A 17,731-nucleotide genomic window follows, 5' to 3' on the forward strand; every position below is an offset into this window, starting at 1 on the left:
GTTGGCCACAGAGAAAGGGCAAACACATGGCAGAGCCTGGAAATTCAGTCATGATTGGTAAATCCCTTTAGTAAACTCAATCAAAAAATCACATAATAGCAATTATCACTAAATAAAGAGATATGATACATTAGAGGAATACGACGTGTGTGTGTGTGTGTGTTTAATTTATGCTCTCTTGTTTTATTGTTAACTCCTCTTTTCACCTCCCACCTTCCTCTTATTCAAAATCGCACTGATCAATAAAATATCCATTATATGTGGATGACGAGGGGTCGAAAATAATCTAACCTTAAAATGCAATCAAATCCCTGGGGTCTCCTGGAAAGTAACGTGTTACTAGTAACGATAGCTAAATTACCACTACAGATACATTACTCTGTAGAAACTTCAAAGTCTCTCGTATGCTAACATCAGTAAATCAGCTTGCACTTTCATTTTACAGTAAAAGATGAGGGCCACATATGGAAAAAAGAACAGAAGAAGAAAAAAAAAAGAAAATGAATACTACTTTTTTCATTTGCCTCTCCCGACTCAGTTTTCTCTCACTATTATCTCTGCCGCTCATGTAACTAACTGCTCACGGGTTGATGCGTCCTGTCTGTCTGTCTCTTGGGTGGAAGCTCAGCACTGCCCCTAGAGGCCTGGAGCACTTCCATTGTATGACTGAATATGAGGCGTTTTCTTTTTGCATTTGTTTTCTTATTTGCAGCGCGTTTCTGTATTTGTAGCGTTTTCGTTTTGCATCTGTTTTCCAATATGCAGCGCGTTTCTCTAATTGCAGCACGTTTCTGTATTTGCAGCATTTTCCTTTTGCATCTGTTTTCTTATATGCAGCGCGTTTCTGTATTTGCAGCACCTGTCTGTATATGCAGCGCGTTTGCACTTGTCGGCCACCGTATATTATAGATTAAAAAATATATATGTCATTCTAATTGTACACAGCTTATGTATGCTTTATAGCAGTGTTTTACACTTCCATTCAAGGAGTAAACATACTCTGCTGATATAGGCTACAAACACAATAAGGACCTCTGAGAATAAAAATTCCCAAAGAGAAAACAAAAAATGTAATTGTAAAGATTTAATAATTATGTCTGTGTTTTCCAAGATGTTTCTGGCTCCATCTCACCACCATTTGCAGTTAAATTCTTGCAGCTATCAGAGGCTCTTCCATTAGTGTGTAGCAACAGCACCCCAAAATCAAATGTTTTTCCATGTCTATACTTTTGCAGTGGTGAAAGAAAAATGAAACCCTATTATTCTCAAGGAAGCAGAAATATCTAAAAGTCCTGCATTACAAAAAGTAAAGGTCCTACATTTGTTAATGAACTTTGTAGCAGGCTATGTAGGAAGCACATAGCCTGCTAAATGTAGCAGGCTTCCAGCTGAATAGCAACCCTCAGTGTTATGTCACTATTGCACTATTGCATTAATTATTACTGATGCATTAATACCAGTATTTAACACTTACAGTCTCTCAAGGGGAAGGTCTTGATGTACAGTTGTGTAATTTAATGATAATTTAAATCATTTGAGTAAAACAGTACAAGTGTCTTGTATTGATCTTTGGTTGAATTTAGATTGTGACATTGGGTGACCAAAATTCAATGTCACGACAATGTCTAATGCCAGCGTCAATCTGTTGTAAAATGCTGACGATGGATGACATTGATATATTTTTGATTTAAAGTTGGATTGTAAAGTAACAAAAATCCAGTGTCTTCCAAATGTCTTTCCCAATGTCATCTTGACGTAGAGTAACAACATTGTTGTTACTTAAGTTTAGAAAGGTATAAAGACCAAAGACAAGCATCTGTAAAATTTCATAATTCTAACATCATCAGACATTTAGACATCATCTGCTTGATTTTCATTACGAAAATTTTAATTTTTATGTCTGTTTGATGTAAGAGCTTATGTCTTTATGGCATCATATCCATGTCTGGTGTTGGTAAATTTGTGTCTGTCTATCTCAAAACCTACTTTGTATGCTTTTGTGTGACACTGGTAAACACCAGCTTTCTGTGTGTATGTTTTCATTCTTCAGCAGTCCAACAGAAGCACTACAGCTGACACCGAAGCCTGTTTGCCGAAACACTGAGCACCATGTTGCTTAGTTTAGCCACACAGCTAACTGTCGCCCTCACCCGCGGTGACCCTCATGGCTCCTTCACTCCCAATCAACAACAAGGCAAATCCACTCAGCCTGTGTCTAATTGATCAATTGAGCTCAGAGGCAGATTTACTGATGGTGTTTATTCCAAAGTGCTCTGAGCGCAATGTCTGCAATAGTGAACTGGGGGCGCAGGTGGATTGTGAAACAATGGGCCCTTGGGCACAGACAAGTAAACACATCCTTGTACATCAGTAAGTACGAGCTTACTGATGCATCAAGCAATAATAATTGCTTATAATTTATTTTTTTATCATTTGTTTTAAATAAATTATACAAAAAATAAAAACAACTATTCTTTACATAATCAGATCAATATAAAAATGTGTTAGCAAAAATGTAATTCATGTGACAACATTAGTCCCTTGACAACAACTAACTGATGCTTAGGTTTACACTCCACCAGCAATGGCTGAAATGGAATGAAATCTCAGTTTTAAACCAAAAGTAAAAACGTGAGGTGATCTGTCCTGTTGTGTCAGTGTCCACCTGTTTTAGATGAAAGAACTCACTTCTTACACTTCTTACAGAGTTATGACCCAATTCACACACAACTACAGTTGAGTGTTGGCATGAAAGGAATTATACTTTGACCTATCTTATCTTTTTGGCTGTCTTCATGTTGATTTGAAGGAAAACTGCATCACTAAATACTCAGAAAACATTTGGCTTTCATGACATGAAACATTCTTTAGAGCGAGCTTGTTAAATGTCTGTGGGAAAGTGACACAGCCTTATTAAGCAGATGATTACTAGGTAAGCTGTTTTGTTAAATGCGTACCACTTTTTGTGTTTCCTGGTTATAACAACAGGTGACTCCCCAGCTGATGCTGGCTGTGGGGACCGCTGTGATTGGCTCACTCCAGTTTGGCTACAACACTGGTGTCATCAATGCTCCTCAAAATGTGAGTATTTTGTGTGCATGAGATGAGTGAGAAGAAAGGAGGGAAAAGAACAAGAAATATAAAAAGAAGGGTGTGGAAATAATGATGGAGGAAAATGGCAGAGCTATACAATATACATATGCACTCATGGAACTGGAAAGTATTTTGTAAAAGCTGAATCCAGAAGGTCTATTCAGTGCTTTTACCATCACAGCATTTGTTTAGAGAATGGATTTAGTTCACCTGAAAAACCCTTGTCAAACTTTGGCTTTCACTGTTCAGGTTTAAAGACATGATGCATGGCAATAGACTCGTGGAGAGCTCCAAGAACTGATCTGCTAAGTGTACAAAAGTTTACAACAACAGCAAATGTTTGCTACAACAACAAAGCAAAACAAAAGAGTATACACAAGTAATAGAAAGGCTATTTTCCTAAATTACATAAGGTTATATAATCTAGCAAGTAATAATTACACTGTAAATTTGACAAGTTGATTTTACTTTTAAAAAATCAAGGAAACCGATTGCCTTGAAAAAGGTAAGAAAATATAACTATTACGTTATATTTACTTTATATTAGTGCTGCCAGTGTTAATGTGTGAATGGTGATGTGATCAAGGTCCGTAATAACCACATTCATTTTTTTTGTCGCATTAATTGTCAGCCAATATTCTCATCTTTAAGAGGCTGTACTCAGCCGAGTTCTAAAGCGTTATGATACTTGTATAATACGAAACTGACCTAAAACCTGAGGAAAACAAACCGTGTCTTGCTAGAGTCTCATTAAGGCGGCAGAATAACACTCCAAAGTTAGGCTAAATTTTGGCAATGAAGAAATGACATTGCAATTTCACAGGGTCCCTTGACCTTTGACCACGAGATATCAGAATGAAAATGGGTTCTCCCCTTTACAGACATGCCCACTTAATGCCTGCCTGATGCTGTTTTGTTTTTTCTGTCAGTGGATTCCTATTCCGATTATGTATTCTGTTGGTTGCAGACTAGTCAGTCATATTTGTATATTTTTAAACACGTTAATAAAACAGAACCTGCAGATCTCCTAACTTCATCATTAGCAAAATCCTCCTTGTCATGACCAAATTAAGTCAGATTATAAGGTACAATGTACAAGGTAAATTTAGTGTCATTTTTCTTAAACATGGTTAAAGAAGAAATTAAATGTAATTGATTACATTGATCGTATATCCTGCGTTTTTAACACTAAGAAAGAACAAAGTAATTGCACTTGTTATTTTTAAATTGCAAATTATTTGCAGCATTACATAAGTACAACAAAATTATAAGTAAATTTAATATTTAGATATAAATTTAAGATTTATTGTTATTTATTTAACTATATCTAGGAGAAGTAAAGTAAAGTGTATTCACATTTTAGTGTTTATTTTTAAAATGGTTATCATACTTTTCATAATACTTTTCATTATACTGTCTTTTACTCTATCATCTTTGATTGATCACTATGCCCATGAAGTCTCTTAGATTTTTTTGTCTTGTGTGCAAAAGTCAGACTATTATCTTGTGCCAACAAGATAATAGTCTATATACATATATATATATATACACACACACATACATATATACATACACATATATGCATATATGAAAAAAAGATGACTCTGAGATGTATTTTGGTCAGCTCAGATCAACTCAGACAGTATTCTGATCAACTAATCTGGATTTTGGATTTTGGACAGACAGGGGATGCAGAAGTACAAATCGTGCAGATATCCACTCTACATGGCTTCTGCATTTTTTGACAAATGCAAACTGTATATATGTAGCACATTTTGTGCATTGAAGAAAAACTTACATATACACTTTTCATGAATGAACTTCTAATTATTATAAAAACAAAAAATATATAATGTAGGAGTTGTAGGATGCCAGAAATGTTGGATATCACCTACTTGAGTCCAGACAGACTTTTGTTTTGTTTTAAAGTCTCATCTGTCAGGTGAAAGACCTCTGAGGCTGTCAGTTACCTGCAACTCTGCAGGTTGTCTGACAGATATCTGAAATGACAGCTAGCAGGTTAATGAGATAATGCAGCCGTTTGTTGAAGGCATTAAGGAGTAAGGAGCTCAAGGTTACCCGGCAGGTGGATTGCTGCCTAAGCTCATGTAACCCCTCAGTTTATAATGACAATAATAGCCAATGTAGGACAATCAGCATGCTGTATAGAGGGGTTTGGGGTTCCTCTACCAAATTTACTGTTTACCCACTGGTAAACTGGTAGTGTATACTGCTGAAGTCTAATGACTGATCTAGGCTACCATGCACTATGAAAGCAATTTGCTTAGCTTTAATAGGGTTAAATTAACCTGGTTGGACACGCTCTTAATGGATTTGTGGCATGCACTTATATGGGCTATAGTTTGTTATTATAAAACCCTAAGAGTCTACCGCCATGTTAGCAGCTATGGTAGGCTGTACTTTGGCACAGCAGGAAGAAACCTCAGGAAGAGCCGCAGAGGGTGATGAGGGATCCCTCTTCAAGGACGTACAGATATGCCTGTTATGATATGAACCATATTAGTTTGGCAAGTTAGTGTACTACCATTTTCAGATTAGCATTTTGAAAGTGCTTGTTGGATACTTATGAATTTGACCTGCTGGTGGTGCAGGAGGAAAAGTAAAATGATCACCAAAGTTAGTGTTCATCCTCTGGGGATCATGCATGTCTCACAGCAAACAATTGAGGTATTTCATTCTGAACAAAAAATATCAACCTGGTGATGGTGCTACTGGAAAAGTCAAGGGATGAATGAAGTCAGTAGTTGCTGAATTATTCCAATGTGGACTAAAGTGGTTGAACAAGTGACTGACCAACATTGAGCAAACCTTGAGACAAACAAGGTTACTCTGTAATAATTCGTCTTACACTCTGTGTTGCTTTGTGTTGTAGATCATTGAGAGCTTCTACAATGAGACGTGGAGTGACAGGTTTTCAGAGCCCATCTCTCAGAGTACTTTAACAGCTCTGTGGTCACTGTCTGTGGCCATCTTCTCTGTGGGAGGAATGTTCGGCTCCTTTTCCGTCGGCCTCTTTGTCAACCGCTTCGGCAGGTAGGAATCCTGTAATGACCAACAACGTTATTAATCATGCTTTCACTTAAAAATGTCAAACAGACTATAAATGACTCTTCTTATTATCTCTAAAGGAAGAACTCTATGCTCGGGGCCAACGTGCTCGCCTTTATTGCTGCTGCATTTATGGGCTTCTCCAAGATGGCTGCTTCATTTGAGATGCTTATCATAGGACGTTTCATAGTGGGTCTCTTCTCCGGCCTATCCACTGGCTTTGTGCCCATGTATGTTGAGGAAATCTCACCCACGTCCCTCCGTGGAGCATTAGGAACTCTGCATCAGCTGGGTGTAGTGATTGGCATTCTCATGGCTCAGGTAAACTCCTTAACCTTTCAACCCCAGTTGTACTTTCATTTCCAACCTTCAGTAGCTTTAGAACATGAAAAAAAAATCCATATAGTGTGACACTATCACCATTTAAAGCTTAACACTTACAGTACACATCAGGAGTGTCTCTAGGAATTGAGAACATTGGGGGCTTAGCCCTAGACCTCTGTAGGGGGATCCTCCTTTTAGATGAAATGCTCTATTTTGATGCTTTTTTATGCTCTCTGTCACCTTATATACCCTGAAAAACATTTTTTTAAACTTTAATTATGAATGGCAGATTAGTAGTTGTTGTCTTGACTCGAGAAGAAAAAAACAATATGTGTTTTTGTTAAAAGTGGTCTTATTAAACTAAGTACATTTAGTCAAGTTCAAGTAGTGGAAAGATTATTAGATCCATGCTTTAAAATAATCATTATTATGGGCTGTTTGTTATCAGTGGGGAGGGGGGGCAAGTGCAAAAAGAGGGAGGCATGTCAAATAATTAATTGATAGGGGAAGGGCATACAACTCTATGTTTTTAATTATAATTCAAAAAAGAAACAAGAATCATTTAAACGTTTTTACATCTTTTTTTCTTCAAGCAGTTCTAGTGATTTTTTTTCACTTGAAAATGTTTGACCTTTTTTTTTTAAAATTTATTTGGATTAATATTTAAAGAACATGTAGGTGCCAAACCTTAAGATGCCACTTCAGTCTGAACAGACATGCAACCTGTATCGGAATTCAGTGCAACTTTTACTTCACTGTAGATCGACATCCCACCACAAAATTAAGAGAACTCTGTGTGTCCATTAGTCGGTGTCTGCATCCATTTTTCTCCACATTGGGTTGCCCACTCAATCTGAAATTGCATATGGACATTTAGAATTGCCATAGAAACTGATGAAGCCCTTTGTCTCATTTAGCTACCCAATTAATGAATCTAAAAAGCGTTATTGTAAATAAATGTATTACTATTACATCTCTTTATTCTTTTTATTTCACTCTTTGGTATAAATGGGACAGGCCCCACTGTTATAATAGTAATTAATGATTTAAGAAATAATAATTTTAAACTGTACATCGTCCCTTTCAAATAAAATAAACGTTACTAATCCACAACGTCTACGCTCATAGGTTGGAGTTCTTTCCTAACTATGCTCAACTCCTCTTGAAGCAGGAAATATTGACATAAAATTAGATGGTGATTTTAATTAAATCCTGGACCAAGATTTAGACAGATCCCTTTCTTGGTGAAGAAAGGCTAATTTGCTATAGGTCTCCTAATAAGTGAAGTGGTTGTTGTCTGTCATTGTCCCGTTGTTTAAACTTGTAATAATTTATTAGAAATCTGGCCAGGGGACACTCACAGCAGCCCCATACATGTTTCAAGGGTTTTAGGATGTTTCTGACTTTAGGACATTTCTCTAATTTTATTATATCTCTTGGATTTTTGGATGTTTCTAGGATTTTAGGACATGTCCAGGATTTTAGGATAATTCTAGGATTTTAGCACATTTCTGGGATTTTAGCATTTTAGGGGCTTAGCTAGGATCTCTGTCAGGGGGTGCAGGGAATCCTCCACTGGCACTTTTTTGATAAACAAGCTCTATTTTGATTCTGTTTTATGCACTTTGGCACCTTGTGTATAAAATAATATTTATTTTCATGCAGTTATTTCATCAGTACAAAAAGGCAAATGTCTCTATTTAGATAATCTATTGCATATGGTCTAAAGCGCATTGTCTAAATGCTTTTAGGGCTGCCAAAGTCCATTTTGCCAGTTAAATTGCGGATAATCTGGGCACTAGGTGCGGCACACAGCGCAGAGGAGTTTTATTTAGACTCTGAATTAGTCATGAGTGTGTTTTGGGCGGAACATGAATTAACCAATCTGTGCGTCAGCTCCCATTTCCTTTAAAAACCAGGTGCGCCAGGAATTGGCGGATTGTGATCTTACTGAAGAATTTGACGATTTACAAATGTGAGAAGTGTTCTGCTGAAGAAACCGATTTGCTTGTGCGCGAGGTGAAGGTGCACGAGCAGATAATTTGTGGAAGCAGTAGATATCCTCAAAAGCAGCAGAGGTAAAGCGGGCATGAGAGGACGTGGTGGTGTAGGTTCAATCATTTTTTGGAACCTCCAGAATGACCTTACAATGCAGAAAAGTGCACAGTGATGTGAGGAGGAGGGGTAAACAAAGCTTGCCGCTCAGCAGAAACGGGAGGAGCCAGCTGATCTCTCAGTGCCTGTGCTGCTGCTGGCATATTTGGGTTAACTGGCATCAGCCTCACACCATCCTACGTCCTGTAATATGCCCTCATTTATGCCCAAGAGACATCCATTACGCATATCAGTGTTGTGCAACACACAACATGCCACAAAGAATGCTGGGACTTTGAAAGCTGTATTGTGATGTTCCACCTGATTTATCCAAACATCTGAGCTGCATGCAGGTGCATCTTGTTATCTGAGTAATCCGCCCTTTAAATAGCAGGAAACAGACTGTGCCTTTGACTTCAGACCAGCTTTTATTTGGCCAATAGCGCATTCACTCTCTGTTGCCTCAAAATAGCAATCTGCAAACAGTGCGCCTGACCACACCTCACTTTAAGACTGACAGGCCCAGGGGCGCACAGATGGGCGCAAGTACATTTGTTATTTAAAGGACATGTGCGCCGGGCCTGAAAATGACAGCTGCGCCAGTCTCAATTGCATTGCGCCATGCGCCGCCTTGTGTCAAGCCTAAGATACAGCCCAAAGTGTTTTCAGCAGATTGACACGACTCTGTTGTTGTACTGAAGCAATTAGTTCAGCTGAAAGGTGCATTACACTGCATTTTAAATTTGCCTGAGTCTGATCTACAGTATGTCATAAAGAGCTGTGTTTCTGCAGCTGGGGTAAATAAAGGACCCAACATTCAGGCTGACAATTTCATTAAAATTATTACAATTATGTTTACAAGCACACAGTAATCCAGTCCTAATGGGATTAAGGTTTTAACTTGAGTGGGGAGGAGCCACCACACTGGTGTTATGCCAATGTGATCATGCTGATAGTCTGAGTCATGTAAACACATTTGTCCAGTTTCTGTCCAGTTGGCAATACACACACACACACACACACACACACACACACACACACACAAACACAGTCTCTTGTGCAGAGTAGGGAATTCACTGAATCCATCAACATGTGACTTATGCATTGCCTAACTGACTGAGCTAACGTTACAACTTAGCAAAACCAATCATTCACAGCATGAGAACATTTTATTTCAGGGGAAACAAGCTAAATACGACACTATGTTGAGGTTGACCTCTTGACTCCTGTCATCATTTAATATTCTAATCTACACATGTGATTGGCTGCAAGGAGGCATCTAATTGGCTACAGATAATTCCCTTTAAAAAATCAATTTGTGAATCGAGCTGCAGCAGGAGATTCCCAGTGAAAAATATTTTGGGGGAAATATGTATTTATATATATGTATATGTATTTATATATAAGCCAAAGCTGTGGCAATTTGGGGTTCAGTATTTTGCCCAAGGATAGTTTGACATGTTGACTGGAGGAGCCGGGGATCAAACTGCTGACCCTCCGATTAGAGGACAACCCGCTCTACCTGGTCCATTGGCCATTTACAAAATACATTTTTCTCATGGTTATATGGTACAGTGTTGTATACAGTGTGTGTAAGCAGTTTGTTGTGTTTGTTATGTAGATCTTTGGAATTGAATCCATTATGGGGAATGCCTCCCATGGCCCCTCCTGTTAGGTTTCACTCTGCTGCCGGCTATGCTGCAGTGTGCCCTGCTGCCCCTCTGCCCTGAGAGCCCCCGCTACCTCCTCATCAACTGCAACGAGGAGAGCAAAGCACACAGCAGTGAGACACACACACACACACACACACACACAAACACACACTTTCAGATGCACTTTTTCCCCCACACAAATACATTTCACAAAAAACACAACTATATAGTAAAGCAACATCATTTTTGTCAAGAGTGAAAGCAGTTATGACAATCACTGTGCTCAAATACCAACTCACTCATGCTTCTCTACAAGTTCCTACAGTGAAATGAGCTGGCACAGATGTGCGCTTATACCTCATAGCCTGCCAAACACATGTGGCCCCCTCAGTGTGGGGCAGCTTTATTAAAGGGTAACTGTGGCATTTTTCAACCTTGATCGTATTTAACAATGTTTTTGTGTTCAAGTGAACTTTTTTGAAATTGGTTCGGTATTGCAAGAGAGGGCACCTGTCGGCAGCTGCGCAGTGTAACCAGTTAAAAGTGGTTCTTTTTGCCACAGGCAGTCTGAAATTGTTTGTTTTTGTATATTTATGTCATTCAAGAAGACGCAGTGTTTTTTAAATCTCACGAGGGTCGCAGGAAGACAAAGGTAAAACTGTTAGTGAGAGTTGGAAAGAGTGTTGCCAGGAATGGTTTGTTGTGTTGGATAACAGAAAACATAGTTTAGTATTATCTAAAAGATTATAGATAAATGAAAAAAAAGTGTTTGTTTTTGCACACTACTGAATTGTGCCACCAAAATATCGTGCTATACTCAGTAAAACTTAGGCACAATAAACTGGATCAAGTGAAAAGTAAAAGGACACATCAGACACTCAGAGAAACAATCTAAGCCTGTCTGTGGAAAAAAATAACCACTTTTAGTGGACGTGCGGTGACAGTGCACAATTGCCCCATCTGGTTACATGGCAAGCTGGCAGCTGCTGCTTTCAATACTGGACCAATTTTAAAAATTGTGGTTCCCATTACACCCCTAGACACAAAAACATGGGAAAAATGGTCCCGGTTGAAAATTGCAGAAGTTACCCTTTAATCCCTCTCCAGGCTGAAGATTTATTGTCTTCCAGTCTTGGTGAAGCTGCGGGGCACTGAGGACGTGAGTGAGGACATGCAAGAGATGAAGGAGGAGAGCCAGCAGATGATGAGGGAGAAGACGGTGACCATCCCTGAGCTGTTCCGCTCGCCCATGTACCGCCAGCCCATCTTTGTTGCCATCATGCTGCAGCTCTCCCAGCAGCTGTCTGGAATCAATGCTGTAAGTCAGAGAAACAGAGTGTAGCTGTCTGTCCTGTTCAGTGTCGGAGGGATGAGGTCAGGTTTGGGAATATATCAGGATGCCAAGAGAGACCTGAAGGGCATTACATAGGCAGAGCGACTGTGTAAATACACTAACACAAACTCTGTTCCCTGTGTTATGTCTCCATCTTTAGGTGTTTTACTACTCAACTGGATCTTTGAGCGAGCAGGAGTGTCCCAGCCCGTCTATGCAACCATTGGTGCAGGAGTGGTCAACACTGCCTTCACTGTGGTTTCTGTGAGTCACAAAAGAACCAGAACAAAAAGCCTCACGTGTTTAACTCTTTGAAACCTGGGCAATGAGTGACTTAAGGAAACTACCTGAAAATGAGCAAATAAATAAAATAAAATAAAATAAAATAAAAAAACAGAAAATAAAAAACCCACAAACACACAAAAACAAAAATACTCTTGAAATATATTAATATAATAATTATAAATATAGCTAGTGTGTGTGTTGGTTATCTGTCTATATGTGTCAGCCCTGCGATAGTCTGGCGACCTGTCCAGGGTGTACCCTGCCTTCCGCCCGATGACAGCTGGGATAGGCTCCAGCCCCTCCGTGACCCTTACGAGGACAAGCAGTTACAGAAAATGAATGAATGAATGAATAAATATAGCTCTCTGGAACTTTTCCCTGGGCTTTTTAACAAATACTTTTCCAAATCTACTTTGTGGGACAGTTCTTTCCATGTTTCTCTTTGCCTTTTTCCCCATGTTTTTGAAAGAAATCTTTTTGCTCAGGGTTAAAATATTAAATACTTGTAAAAGGCATCCAAATGTAGCACAGGGAAAGTAATGTCAATGCAGGTTTCAAAGGGCTAAATCTACAGCATTTCACCTTCGTGCTGATGCATTCTCTGCATCTGTGCAGTTGTTTGTGGTGGAGCGTACAGGAAGGAGACCACTTCACCTCATCGGTTTGATGGGAATGGCAGTTTCGGCAGTTTTTCTAACTGTTGCCATGGCGTTGTTGGTAAGTGCTCAAGGTGATCTAACTCCATGAGGCTTTTTAAACACAGTGACTGAAAGTCTCTCTGCTGTGCTGTGTCCTTCAGGATGAGTTCAAATGGATGTCCTATATCAGCATTGTGGCTATCTTTAGTTTTGTTGCCTTTTTTGAAATTGGCCCCGGCCCTATCCCCTGGTTCATCGTGGCTGAGCTCTTCAGCCAGGGGCCCCGACCTGCTGCCATTGCAGTTGCTGGTTTCTCCAATTGGTCGGCCAACTTCTTAGTGGGGATGTGCTTCCAATATGTTGAGGTAAGACAGCTTCAATTTCAAATAATATTGGCAAGGGGTATTATTTCAAGTCTGTTGGTGTGTTGTGATATGTATATTTTAGCATATGTATTGTGGTATGTGTATTGCAATATATGTATTCTGGTATATGTTGTGATGTATGTATGTACTTAGGTATGTATATTGTAGTATGTGTATTTTATTGTTCCCTTCCATGTTTATAGTGTATTGTGGTTTTATGATGTTTGAAATATTATTAACACCGTACGTCAACATGTAAAAGCCTGTAAAACCCTAGCGACAAGAGTTGAAAATTAGCCATAGCCAACTCTATGCAATACCTCAGTCTTATACTCTGTACTGGAACTGTGTTAAATTGCATCATCCCTATGAAAAAAAAAAACATAAAACAATTAAACTGTTATATTTATCTTCACTCAGAAATGTTGTTAACCTTACCAACTGTTGACTGTTGCACTATGTATCATAACATGTGCCCATATTCAAAATAAATTATTAAATTAAATTATTATTATTTTTTTTTTTTTTACTTTGATGTCCCGCAGCAACTCTGTGGCCCCTATGTCTTCATCATCTTCACCGTCCTGCTGCTTGGCTTCTTCATCTTCACCTACTTCAAGGTGCCAGAGACGAAGGGCCGCACCTTCGATGAGATTGCAGCAGGTTTCCGTCAGTCAGCTGGTCATGGTGCTGACAAGTACTCAGCCCCTGAAGAGTTCAACACCCTGAGGGGGGACGACCCTGACCTCTGAAAGCTGCTTACATGCACACACACTTACAGGCTGCAAATGTTGTGTTTCAGATGTCCTGCAAGCTAATGTTAGGGCCAGTATTACAGATGAGCTTTAGTCTTAATACAGTCTGTAACAAAGATGGATGGACTGACTGACGTCAGCCTTGTTAGTTAGGGTCAGTCTTTAGCAGGTCTGCTTTCAGCACTTGGAACATCCCATAGGCTTTTACATGATGTTAGAGAGAGGCAGGGATGTGCTGCAGAAGAGAAAGCAGGCTGATTTTAAACTAGACTTGGGTGGTATGTATTATTTCATATCCTCATACCTTCAGGAAATTATATGAGGGTATATGGTATATGATGGTTTAATTGTGCGCCCCCCCCCCCAAACTGCGAGTGTGCTGCTTACATTCAGCTTTTCAGGCAAATCAACACACAACAGAAACCCACAAAATTTAAAGAAAAAAAATATTCTTACACCTGTTTTCCTTATTAAGCAGAAAAATAAATCTGAACTCCCTTGAATTCAACTTTCTCTCAGTCCATGAAGACTGATGAGGCTTAATTGCCTTGATAACTCACCATAAAACACATCTCGCATTAATAAATCCTGTGTTCCAACAATGACCAATTCAGATAGTTTCTCTCTGCCTGCTGGCCTCCGGCTGTTTACAGTCCTGTAACTTCTTCTCCATCACCAGGTGTTGCTATCTCTTTCAGCTCAGCTGCCTGTTCCACCGTTCACGACCAAAGACTGAGCTTTGGTGGTGCATGCTGTGCACTACATACAAGGAGTTTTATAGAAAGAGGAGTGCCTGTATTTGTGACAGTATTGAAAATCACACCTTAAGGATTTCATAATACCCTGATACACTGTAATACAACCCACGGCTATTTTAAACTGCAAATATTTGGAGTTGCATAATGTAGAATCATTCTTATTCAAAGTGGACAAAAGAAAAATGAATCTTTAGTATGCACTTTGAAACTCTCAGTACCCTTTTTCATTTCTGTTATATAGTTTCATTTTTTATTTTGGAGTTAAAATGATCTGGTTTGGTTGATTGCTTATGTTGATTTGAACTTTCTCTGCTGTTCACATGGTCATTGTGATAGAGTGAACCAAAGTATCACATACTGAAGTACATATACTTCAAAGCATGTTGCCACACCTCAAAAAGTGATGCCAAACAAGTTGGTTTGGTTTTGGCAGCTGATGGAGAATCTCTTTTGTGGAGTTTTTTACTTAAGTCATCATTCTTAAAACAGATTGGAGAATTTTTGCCACCAAATGTCTCCATCAACAAACCCCAAATATTCACACAACAGTGAAAGGAAACACACTAATTATTTGCCAAATTCCTGGAAATGTGGCACAAAATTGAATGACATCCGGACAGAAACTTGACCTCTGATGCGCTAAGATACTAAGAACAAAGTTTGACTTAGTTGAATTTGCTGAAGGTTTTTGAGTCCATGTTTATTTCCTACAAACAAATACCGCAACATTGCTGCCACTGTGTCATGAGTTCATCAACAGCTCGCTCAATGGCCAATATTGTGTAAATAAGCCACCCAGGACTTTCTCTAACAATTTAAATTTGTTGTTAAACAACATTTCATTCTTGTGTCTGTAATCTTGGGCAAAGAGGAGTCCTAACTAAGGCCACATTTACATGGAAACGATCCAGAGAAAACAGTACCATTTTCTGTGTATTGTTTAAAAAAAATTCCACGTTTACACGACAATGTTTTGAAAACAAACGCTGTGCACACGGATCCGCAAAAACGACTAAAACCGCTTTAGTATATGTGCCAGGCCAATAGTGAGCGCTGTGATTTTGTGATGAACGCGCATGCGCACATACACTACCTTTTACAGAGCGGTGAGATTTAAACATATGGAGATGGGTAATGCACGAACATTTGCACGTGTCTGTATTTGGACCTTCGTCCGCGCAGAGGTGGGTTTAGTAGAAGGTGTATGTAAGTAATACATCTCCGTTGATCAAAGTGATGGTGTAGTAAATCTACATTTTGCCGGAGTATCGCTGTTAAATTAAGGAGGGTGAGCAGCACAAACAGCACTCCGGAGTTTGCCAGTGTTGTTGTCCACCTACTGGCACATGGCTACTGACTGAGACCGTCATACATGTGTGCAAAAACTCCTCGATGCCAGAGGAAACTCCGTATTTCCAGTTTACATGACAAAGAAAACAGTGGCGCTCTCAAAAGTTTGCACTTTGGAACCCGTTTTCAAATTTGAAAGTTTTCAGGCACACAAAACGGCTTGTGTAAATGAACAGCCAAAATATAACTAAAGGTTACGGTTTTCTCGTGAAATCATTTCCATATAAACGTGGCCTAAAATAACAAACTCTCTTCCCCACAGACATTTATCTTCACCTGGCAGACTAAACATGTGTCCATCTACTGCAACACAAAGTCTTTGTCAGTTTTTTAGGATATCACTTTGGAGCTTACAGACACATTTCACCCTCATGTATGTACAAAAGTTTAACATTTTATGGAATATGCATATTTACTTTTTGTTGATTAGCCTGTTGTATCCATAACTTGTTTAATCTGTACAAAAGCCAAAGAGTGAAAATGACAATGAAATACTTTAGGGATTTTATGTGCAGAGAACAGTATCTTGCTGAGAGCTTGCTGCTTGTCTGCTCAGACCCCAGAGTATTTACATTTATATAACAATGAATTATAATAGTAATGATTTTGAAATATTTGAACGTCAGCTTTTGCTTTAGCTTAACACATAAGAAATGAATTTATCACTCATTGCTTACAATTTTAATTATTTACTTCACTATGTCAACTGTTTGTTTTTCATTATTGTTTTCAATCAATTAATGTATTTTTTTGTAATAATGGACTTCATTTTAACTAAATCCACAGGTCAGAACATCATATTTACTGTTTATTGTAGCTTTTGTATGTATATGTACTGTATAATTAATTCATGAGCTTACTAAATATATACTATCCATCTTACATTTATATACTATATTCACAGTTACATTTCTATGTTTATTGTATTAACATACCATTCATGTAAATGGATATTTTTAGATGGCAAAATATTTAAAACCAATGAATATTGAAATCCTTTTGTGTATGTTTTATTTTTCTGGGCTGCATACAAAAGGTTTGCTACTCCCGTGAAAGTTTTTTCACACAGATCACAAACACATATTAATCCATGGGAAGATTTATATATTTATACATGAACAGTAAAAGTTGCCAGTCACCACATTGTGTCTGAGAGACATTAGTGCAAGAGGACTGTTTTTTACAGAATGAATGAACTGTTATTTGTACATTATGAAATTGTTGTGATCTACAGGATTTTAGAAAATCAAAGATGTAATAAACCCCAGGTTCACTTGTTTTTCCAAATACATGTTAATGCAAGCTAATGATAGCAACCAGTTTCAATGGCAATACTATAATAAAGCAGAGAATAAATGCACTCTTTTAAAGACAAAAGTTGTAAAGTTATGACACTAACTTTGTTTCAATAAAAAAGTCAAAAGTGTTATTATGAGATAAGGTCATTATTTTGTAAGGACATTTGTTATATGACATTAAAGTTGCATTTTAGAAGAAAAAGTCAATAAAAGTTCTGCGCTTGGACCAAAGCTGGGTACTCTATAGATGCTTCCCTTAGGCTGAATGATTAGAAATCACACCATAAACTTTGACTGTTATGCACATGATACGCAGTTACTATCATTCAAGCTGGAAGAAACTAATCAGTCAACTAAACTTAACGTATGTCTTAAGGACATATAAACCTGGATAAGCTGCAGTTTCCTGATGTTAAACTCAGACAACACAGAACTGATAGGACTTGGCCCCAAACCCTATTTACTCTTTAATGATAAAGTTTGTCTGGATGGCATTGCCCTCACCTTCAGCAACACCGTAGGAACTGTGGAGCAATCTTTGATCAAGATTTGTCCTTTAATTCCCATATAAAACGAACTTCAAAGACAACCTTTTTTCACCTGTGTAATATTGCAAAAAGATAAGAATATCCTGTCTCAAAAAGATGCAGAAAAACAGGTCCATGCATTTGTTACTTCTAGGTTGGATTATTGTTATTCCTTATTATCAGGTTGCTC

At 38.4% G+C, this 17,731-nt stretch overlaps 1 protein-coding gene across 1 annotated transcript; it reads left to right on the forward strand.

Annotated features, from left to right (window-relative positions):
- The first annotated feature begins 464 nt into the window (after positions 1-464).
- LOC121947150 (solute carrier family 2, facilitated glucose transporter member 1-like) lies at positions 465-13,605 on the forward strand. The gene is given in 12 exon segments (XM_042492079.1): positions 465-498; positions 2,987-3,081; positions 5,987-6,147; positions 6,243-6,483; positions 10,202-10,235; positions 10,238-10,363; positions 11,363-11,550; positions 11,726-11,744; positions 11,747-11,829; positions 12,466-12,567; positions 12,650-12,853; positions 13,399-13,605. Coding segments are annotated over 12 exon segments (1,494 nt in total).
- Positions 13,606-17,731: the final 4,126 nt, after the last annotated feature.

This window comes from Plectropomus leopardus, chromosome 8, assembly GCF_008729295.1.
Source record: "Plectropomus leopardus isolate mb chromosome 8, YSFRI_Pleo_2.0, whole genome shotgun sequence".
Taxonomy (NCBI): Eukaryota; Metazoa; Chordata; class Actinopteri; order Perciformes; family Serranidae; genus Plectropomus; species Plectropomus leopardus.